This window comes from Brassica rapa, chromosome A02 (assembly GCF_000309985.2).
Source record: "Brassica rapa cultivar Chiifu-401-42 chromosome A02, CAAS_Brap_v3.01, whole genome shotgun sequence".
NCBI lineage: Eukaryota > Viridiplantae > Streptophyta > Magnoliopsida > Brassicales > Brassicaceae > Brassica > Brassica rapa.
Window position 1 is genome coordinate 28,733,798 of NC_024796.2, and position 9,217 is coordinate 28,743,014.

Consider the following 9,217-nt stretch of genomic DNA (forward strand, 5'->3'; position numbering starts at 1 on the left):
ATAGGAAGTGTGTATTTACTTGAAAAGGTCCTTTTCCGATAGTGATACAAGTCTCTGCCCAAAATAAAGATTAATTAGGAAAGCTAGATGCTTTTTGCAAAATAACAAATAATATATAAATAAATAAAACTATGTGCGTTACATTGTTTTGGCGAACGGAAACAAATCAAAAAGCAAAATCGTGTCCCGTCTCTCTCATTCTCACCTCAAAAATCGAATCGAAAACCGGTCTGAAATGGTTAACCGGAGTCAGCAGAGCCTCTTCCTCATCGGATCTCCCGACGAGACCGATAAGATCAAACGAGCCGAAACCTCCCAGCAAGGTCTTCTTCTTCTTCTCCTTTTGTCTTAATTTTCCTTTTACAATCTCGCCACAGTGAATAAAAAAATGATTTTGATTATTCTGCAATCATGATGTAGCCGGAGCTATTGCCGGAGCTAAGGCAGCCGCCGTTGCCGCCGTGGCTAGTGCGATTCCCACGGTAATCTTTTTTTTTCATCTCGCTCCTCAGATCGTTATATGAAGGATTGTAATTGAAATGTGATTCTAATTATTATTAGACTATGATCTTATGTTATGCATTGATTTAGATTCATAAAGTTACATTCTTTATTATAAAATATGAAAAATTGAAACATAAAGTCTTCGCCTTTGTTAACAGTTGGCTGCGGTTCGTGTGTTCCCATGGGCTAAGGCTAACCTTAACTACACTGCTCAGGCTCTCATTATATCTTCAGGTTAGTTCTCTATCGACTCTTTTGCTGTAATCAGTACTACAAAAGCTTGAATGTGAATGTAACGTTCTTGAAGAAGCCTAGAATTAATGAGTAGATGGTTTCTTAAGCTTTCTTTTCTACATTGTGTTGTTTTCTTTTGATTCCTAACTTAAGAAAGTTTTGATCTTTGTGAAATGGGTGATGATTGGAAACAGCATCGATCGCTGCGTTCTTCATAACTGCGGATAAAACTATTCTACAAGGTGCAAGGAGGAACACCGAGGCTCAAATGAAGAAAGTTCAGCAAGAGTCTAAGTAAACTTCTTTATTATCATCATGTAACTCAAATCAGTGACACATCTTTATGCTTCTCTGTATGCGTTTTGCTTTGGTTCTAAATAAGAGATATAACGAGTTTAAAAAAGACCATTTTCATGCACTTATTCTCTCTTTGTTTGGTTAGTAGTTAATACTCTTTCTTTCCACAAAAATAGATCAGACGTAGAAAATAATTTATTTCACAAAGATAGTTGAGTTTATTGAATTACTATTGGCTATAAGTTATTGGAAATTGACAATTACAAAAAAGTAATATGTTTATAATATTTGTTATTGTGTTTTATTAATATATGTTACAACTTACAACAAGAGAATAGCTGCTTGAAGCCTTTGCTTTGGATAATACAAAACATGAGTACCAAAAAAAACCTAAAAGGTTTCTAAATACATTTGTACACACACTATCAAAAAAGTAGCAACCTCAAAGCTGTGGTTATTGATTACACAACACCTAGTTCTTCATCTTCTAACTTGTCATGTCGCCTAATCAACTAAGTAGTAGTGCCGTACTGGTGCTTTATTGTACACACTCTCTAGCTCCAAACAGTAGCAACCTTCAAGCTGTGATTATTGATTTATACAAAACCTAGTTCTTCATTCTCTATCCTTTTACTTGTCCTCCTACCAGATAAACTAACGAGTAGAGGCGCCTCATGTGCCTCTGTTGCAATCTTTTTTGTCTCCCCATGTACTTGTTGGCGAAGCATATATAAGACCTCCTTCATGGTAGGTCTGTTACCAGGCAGTGTGTTAGTACACATTAGACCTAGCTGGAACACGGTTGTCATCTCCTCTGTGTTGGAAGGTTCTTTGATGTCCTCATCGAAAGCCTCTTCAATCGGTTTGCCAGATTGGTAATGTCTCCATGACCAATCTGCCAAGTTTGTATGTTCGTCTCCTTTGTTTCCTTCTCTTCCAGTCACCAGCTCTAGCAAAACTACCCCGAAGCTGTACACATCAATCTTTTCATCCACCTTTGATGTGTATGCGTATTCTGCAACATAAATATGTTAGAGATCACATAATAATATAGGCCTAGGATTTTTGTCCTAAAACTGGAATTTTCTGTAGTTTGGTTTGATTCGGTAGGTTATTCCAAAAAAAAATCGGTTTTCGGTTCAATTCGCAATCGGTTCTTAAAAAAAAAAAATATATATATATATATATAACCAAACCATAACAAAAATCCGAATCAAACTAACCAAAATTAACTGTACTTATCCAAAATTTTAACAAAAACAAACCAAAATCTAACTGAACTAAAAAACTTCAGTAAAATTTTCAAAAACTGAACAATCCGAATATCGAACCGGATTTTATTTCGAGTTAATTCAATAAAATTTATGTTGAACTGATCTAACCAAAAACCAAACTACCCAAACCGAATAACCCGAATCGAATAACCCGAACTAAACGCTCCACAAGCCTACAATAATGATATGTATACAGGACCTTAATCTAAATGTATCTTCGACATAGAATAAGATTTGATGGGTCTGTCTGAAGAATGTTTTTACAAGTAATTACCTGGAGCAATGTAACCGAAGGATCCAGCAACAACTGACATGGTATGAGGTTCTTGGTTTTGCTTAACCAACAATTTAGCCAACCCAAAATCCGCAATTTTGGCGTTAAAAACATAATCAAGCAAGATGTTGCTCGACTTAACATCTCGGTGTATGATCGCAGGACTACAATCATTATGCATATAGCAAAGCCCTTGAGCTGCTCCCACCGCGATATTCAACCTCTGTGCCCAGTTCAAGCTATTATCCTCTACAGTACCTCTCTTCTTCTTACCGTGTAGCCATTGATCCAAGCTCCGTTTCTCCAGATACTCATACACAAGAAGCTTCGAATCCTCTCGAGATATACAACAGAGTAGTTTCACTATATTCGCGTGCCTGATCGTTCCGAGAATCTCAACTTCAGCGAGAAACTCCTTCTCTAGGTTCTTGTCGAGTTTCTTCTTGTTCCATATCTTCTTCACTGCTACGTACTGTCCCGAGCCTTCGATGAAGATCTTGTAGATTTTTCCCGACCCGCCGCTTCCTATTACATTGTGTTCCATCAGGTTCGACACGATGTCGGAATCTACAAAATCTACTCTGTGAAATGAAGTTAGCTTCCACGTCTCTAACCCTTTCCTCCTTTTTCGTTTCCTCGTGTAGTCTCGAACCACAAAGAACGTTCCAAGAAGAGTGATGGCAAGGAGGAGAATTGCAATGACTAGAATCATCGCGAAGATGTTCCCCGGCAACCCTTTTGCTCTCCGCATCACTTTCCGACAATCCGGTAAGTTAAGAACCGGTTTGTCCGCACAGAGATTGGTGTTGTTAAAGAAACTTCTCTCGTAAGCAAGATTATCAAGCTGGTCGGGGACTTCCCCTGTGAGCCTGTTCGACGACAAGTTCAGCGTCGTGAGCTTCAGATTCCCGATCTCCGGCGGGATCACGCCGGAGAATCCATTCTCCGAGAGATCAAGATTCAGCAAATGCGGCAACGATCCTAAACCTCTCGGAATCTTCCCGGAGAGCTTGTTCTTTGCTAAGTTTATCGTCGTCAACGACTTCCACGAGACGATCTCGTCAGGCAACTCACCGGAGAGGTTGTTGTCATCGAGGAAGATTGATATGAGATTCGAAAGAGATGTTAACTCCTTCGGTATCTCGCCGGAGAAACCGTTGTTCCCGGCTTTGAACTCCGCTAGAGAAGACCAAGAACCGATTGTACTCGGAATCTCGCCGGAGAAGTTATTGTTATCTATCTCAATCCTCGAGAGGTTCCACGCGACTCTCTCCGGTAAGTTTCCGGTGAAGGAGTTGTTGCTCACCTGTAAGCTGTACATATGGGGAGCAGTCCAGATCCGGGAAGGAAACTCGCCGGAGAAGTTATTGTTTTGTAGCTGAACCGTGAGGAGAGACTTACACTCCCCGAGGGAATCTGGAATTACGCCCGTGAGTTTGTTGGAGTATACAACTACGCCGAGAAGACGACCTCCGTTGCAGAGATTCCCCGGTAACTTACCGGTTAACTGATTCTCCGAAACTTCGAAGCTCTCTAAATTTGAATTAAACCCGGTTTCAACCGGTATTTCTCCGGTTAACTTATTGGTGAAGAGTTTCAGATCCTTTAATCTCGGTAATTTCGCGATAACCGACGGGATTACTCCGGTTAACTGGTTATTGAACAGGTTTAGATACTCTAATTTCGTCAGATTACCGATTGATTCCGGTATCGAACCGGTTAAGTCGTTGGCGGAGAGATCAAGCGCTACCAAGCTCGTCGCGTTAATTGATTTCGGGATTTCTCCGATAAAGTCATTAGCGTAGAGAAGGAGATCGGTTAGATTCTTCAACCCGAGTAACCCGCCCGGGATCCGACCCGTTAGTTTGTTAACAGATAAGTCCACGTGTTCGAGATCCGTCAAGCTCCCAAAATCAACGGCCGAGATTTCCCCGATGAGATTCATCTCCGTTAGCCACAAGTACCTCAGCTTCTTCAACTTCCCAAACTCCGCCGGGATCTTCGCCGGCAGAAGCTTATCGTTGTACGACATTCGAAGCTCCTCGAGGTCGGATAAGTCCCCGATCTCCGGCGGAAACGTGCCGTCGTACTCGCTCTGGTAGAGATTCAGCACCTTGAGATTCGAGAGGAGTCCGATCGTCTTCGGGATGTCGCCGGAGAAGCCGGTGGCGCCGAGGTCGAGATACTCGAGGCGGCGCGAGAGGCGGTGGATGTCGGCGGGGAGTGTGCCGTTGAAGTTGTTCTGGGAGAGATCGAGGTGCCGGAGCTTCGTGCAGTTGTAGAGAGCCGTCGGAAACTCGCCGGGGAAGTAGTTATACGATAGATCGAGAAAATCGAGGTTTGGGAAGTCGCATATGCTCGTCGGAACGGGGACGGTGAAGTTCTGGTTCTTGAAGTTTATTCCGGTGACTTTTCCGGCGGCGCAGGTGATTTTTGGCCAATGGCACGGAGATGACGTGGCGTTCCATAGGCGGAGAGACGGTGGGTGGCCGAGGAGGCGTTTCAGGTTAAGAAGCGTTGACCGTTCGTCGAGCTGAGATATTACGGTTAAGGGGGTGGAGGTTAGGAAGAAGAGGAGTAAGGGTAAAATGGTCATTTTGATTTGATTGTTAAGGTTTTTTTTTTCCGGGAAGTTTCGGGGAACCAATGCTGACTGCTAAATGGGAACGCAAGTTCGAAGAAGCTGAGGTCTTATAACATTGTGAATGGTGTGATTTGGTGAGGTCAGTCTGTGATGTTTCAAGTCACTTGCTCTTTTTTAATTGTTTATAGGTAAACGTCTAAGATTCGTTTTGTATCTAGATGTATAAATGAATATAGTGTTTTCTTTTTACTTTCTTGTATCTCATTTTTGATAGCTTATTTGGTTAACAAGTGTTTTGTTTGGAAAAATGTTATGGTTGTATACTTGTATGTATATATTTAGAGGAACAAAATTAGTGAAATTTATATTTTGTAAAAAGTAGCTGGAATTAAATATTCTAAGTTAAAAAAATATGTGTAAATAAATTGAAAAATAAACACTTTGGAAGATAATATGTATATTCTATGGGAGATTTTCAATTTTACTATAAGTTGGATACCCCCTTTTAAATTTATCCTTAAAGGATAATCATTTTCATAACTACTAGGTGGTTGTCCGCGAATTTGCGAGTATAAATAGTTTTTAAGTTCAATATATAATATTTGTTATGTTTGACAAGATATAATATGTATTTTGTTTTAAAAAATTGAATGTGAATTTTATTTGTTATATATATTTCTAAATAAACAGATTTATATTTTTTTTATTTCTTAAAAAATATAAATAGTATGACTTTTGTAATATTTTATTAGATTTTATCAACAACTATAGTAAAAATAGTTAATGTATGCTCCAATCTAATTTGTCTACAGTCTTATTATATGTTATGTAATGTTTATTTCCAAATGTCATTCAATTAATATTACATTACATTTCCAATGATATTTTCTAAAAATAACATATATACAAATAAATAAACAATATTTTCTAATAGATGATATGAACATGATAATAATTGCGGAAATCACAAAATAATTCATTGGCTAATGTGTTTAGAGTAATTGGCAATATGGATTATTTAACATTAAATGTGCTAGAATTGATATAAATAACCACAAAAATTTGGCTAGTGAAAAGTTCAGAGACATTATGTGCAACAGTCAACAAAATCTTTCAGATAAATTAAAACAGTTTGACACACTACATATATATAAAATTAATATGGTATTTGAGCCAAGTCTATATGATTATTCTTAATTTTTATGTATTATTATTCTTAATTTTTGGCTAGTATAAATTTCAGAAACATTATGTGCAACAATCAATTAAATACTTCAGATAAATTAAAACAGTTTGACACACCACACATATATAATTAATATAGTATTTGAGTCAAGTCTATAAGATTATTCTTAATTTTTGTGTATTATTATTTATAAGATACACAAGTAACAAAAATTTAACTATTAATTTTATTTTGTTTTGAGTTATTTATATAACATGCAAAAGAATTTTTACAGAATTTTCTTTAAAATGTATAACATAATTTTTTGTTTGTAAAAACCGTATAGTTTTGTACATATTTTTGATGGAAAATGCATCTTCATTTTGTTTGTATATCTATAGTTTATTTACCTTTTTAATTTAAAATTAAATTATATATACGCATTTGTATATCATTATCTATACAATACACAACTAACTAAAATTACTAATTTCATTTCATTTTTTAATTATATATATATATATAACATACAAGGAAAATTTTTTAAAAAAAATTTCTTAACCAATTCATTTTAAAATGTAAGAAATAATATACCAGCTTTTTCAGTAATTAATGATTTTATATATTTGTTAATAGAAAATCTTAAATATGTTTCTTATCAAGAGTTACTTTTACTTTTACTCTAAATTTTATTATATATAATTTTGTATATTATTATCTATATAATACATAAGTAATAAAAATACTAACCACTAATTGTCTTTGTTTAAAATATCTATATAACATGAAAATGAAGTTTTTAAATTTCTCTTATACGAATAAAATATATTTTAATATAAATTATAATTTAAAAATGTATTTTAAAATTAGTTATTATATTTAATATTTTTTTGAATTTTTATCTATTTTTTATAACTCACCAAAAGTTACAATATTAGTTAGATATAATTGGAAACATTAACATAAATGAAAATCTAGCATTGATGACACAATTTCCTTAAATACATATTTGTGATTGTCATTATTTGTTTGGTTATTGACGTAAGTTGATTTTTATTTAGTTTTTTTAAACTGAATTAAATAAATAAAAATAAAAATCATCAACCAATCAAATTAAATAATTAATTAGAGAGCTCTTATATGAATAACACATAAGTAAAATCAATTAAGTAACTTTTCAATTAATATATAGTAAGATTATAAATTTGTGGAAAAAAATAAACTAACACTTTAAAACAATTTATAAATATTTAATAATCATTTATAAAAAAATTAGGAATCATTTATAAAAATTTATGAATTCAAGTGTTAAGGTATTTTTATGGTTTAACAAAAAGTTATTTGGATTTTGGGTATTCGTTATGTCACTTGGTGTTTGTTAATCGTGTAGGTAAACCTCCAGATTAGTTTTGTTTCTAGATGTATGACCAAATAAATATAATAGTATTTTGTTTTTGTATCTCTTTTTGATAGCTTATTTGGTTAACAAGTGTTTTGTTTGGAAAACATGTTGAGTATATGGTTTTATATTCAGAGGAACAAAATTCGTGAAATTTTGTACTTTATTATTATATTTTGTAAAAAGTAGCTGGAATTAATATGTTAAGTTAAAAAGTATGTACAAATATTCTGAAAATTTGAAAATGAACACTTTGGAGGAAAAATATGTATCTATTATTTTGCAGAAAATCTAGAGGAATGAATCTGTAGAAATTCATATTTTATCCTGTTCAATATTGTTTCATACATTTTTATTTTTCTACGTTTCTTGAAAAATTTAATTGTGATATTTTTCGCACATATTAAAAAATAATTGAAATGTATTTATGTTCGTATTAGTTACACCAATAACATTTGAGATGAATAAAATAATTTATAAAATTAATGTAGTTTACAATTAATATTAAACTGAACATAAATATAATTTACATTAAAATTATAAAACGACAATTTTGTAACAAAAAATGTTAAAGTGAAACTTAAAAGAAATAGGAAATATTATTTAAACCATTTATTTCCAGTTTTAGATTTCTGCCGGAAAATAACTGACTTTTATAAATACTTATCAAATGAAATGTTTGTAGACTAGTTGAATTTAAAACTCACATTATATCTTATTGATTTGATAACTATGTGAATATTTCAACTGATAGATGTTTCTCTTGTTGGAGATATATTTTGCTCACGTTGCGGTGATCAGGAGAAATCGATAAACCATGTGTTTTTTGATTGTCCTCCAGCACGACAGGTGTGGGCCTTATCTAAGATACCCTCTAATCCGAATAATTTCCCTCTAGGTTCTTTCTTTGCGAATATGGATCATCTTTTTTGGAGAGTTAATCCAAAGATGGATGACCATCAGTTTGCATGGATCTTATGGTATATTTGGAAAAGTCGGAATAAGAAGGTGTTTATTAATATTGATGTTGATCTGCGAGATACACTTAAACTGGCTGAACTGGAATCAACACTTTGGGCTGAGGCTCAGGTTTTAAGGAATCAGAGAGTGGCACCAGTTACACAGAATAGTTCCATCCAAACGAATACAGGACGATGGTGTTTTATAGATGGTTCTTGGAAAGATAAGGCTGTGTTCTCAGGACAAGGATGGTTTAGTACTTTACCAGGCTTTGATGGATTGTTAGGGGCACGAAATGTCCGAGCATGTCTATCACCTCTTCACTCGGAGGTGGAGGCATTGATTTGGGCAATGGAATGCATGAGAAACTTAAGACAATTTCAGGTTACGTTTGGTGAAGATGGTTTCGGAACCTGAGGAATGACCTGCATTTGGAACCTATTTAGAAGACATCAAGCTTTTGAGAAGAAGCTTCCACAACTCAGATATCGTTCATGTACCAAGGACGGCGAACCAAAAGGCGGAC

At 34.7% G+C, this 9,217-nt stretch overlaps 2 protein-coding genes across 2 annotated transcripts; one reads left to right on the plus strand and one right to left on the minus strand.

The window, feature by feature from the left end:
* Nucleotides 1-85: 85 nt before the first annotated feature.
* Nucleotides 86-1,160, plus strand: LOC103854726 (early nodulin-93). Its single transcript, XM_009131690.3, has 4 exons — nucleotides 86-323; nucleotides 421-482; nucleotides 663-738; nucleotides 933-1,160. The coding sequence occupies exons 1-4, from the start codon at nucleotides 236-238 to the stop codon at nucleotides 1,034-1,036; spliced, it is 330 nt and encodes a 109-aa protein (XP_009129938.3). The 5' UTR covers nucleotides 86-235; the 3' UTR covers nucleotides 1,037-1,160.
* Nucleotides 1,161-1,311: 151 nt separating this feature from the next.
* On the minus strand, nucleotides 1,312-6,152 carry LOC103854727 (receptor-like protein 52). The gene is made up of 2 exons (XM_018656852.2): nucleotides 2,584-6,152; nucleotides 1,312-2,050 (listed from the first exon to the last, which is right to left on the minus strand). Exons 1-2 carry the CDS (start codon nucleotides 5,177-5,179, stop codon nucleotides 1,632-1,634), a joined length of 3,015 nt encoding a protein of 1,004 aa, XP_018512368.2. The 5' UTR covers nucleotides 5,180-6,152; the 3' UTR covers nucleotides 1,312-1,631.
* Between the last annotated feature and the right edge of the window lie 3,065 nt (nucleotides 6,153-9,217).

What these genes read in the sequence shown, in the direction of transcription:
- LOC103854726 (XM_009131690.3), top strand. Translation starts at nt 236, where the DNA reads ATGGTTAACCGGAGTCAGCAGAGCCTCTTCCTCATCGGATCTCCCGAC. An exon ending in AGCCGAAACCTCCCAGCAAG is followed by an intron (nt 324 to 420) that starts GTCTTCTTCTTC and finishes ATCATGATGTAG; the next exon opens with CCGGAGCTATTGCCGGAGCT. An exon ending in GGCTCTCATTATATCTTCAG is followed by an intron (nt 739 to 932) that starts GTTAGTTCTCTA and finishes GATTGGAAACAG; the next exon opens with CATCGATCGCTGCGTTCTTC.
- LOC103854727 (XM_018656852.2), bottom strand. Translation starts at nt 5,179, where the DNA reads ATGACCATTTTACCCTTACTCCTCTTCTTCCTAACCTCCACCCCCTTA. An exon ending in CTTCGGTTACATTGCTCCAG is followed by an intron (nt 2,051 to 2,583) that starts GTAATTACTTGT and finishes TTTATGTTGCAG; the next exon opens with AATACGCATACACATCAAAG.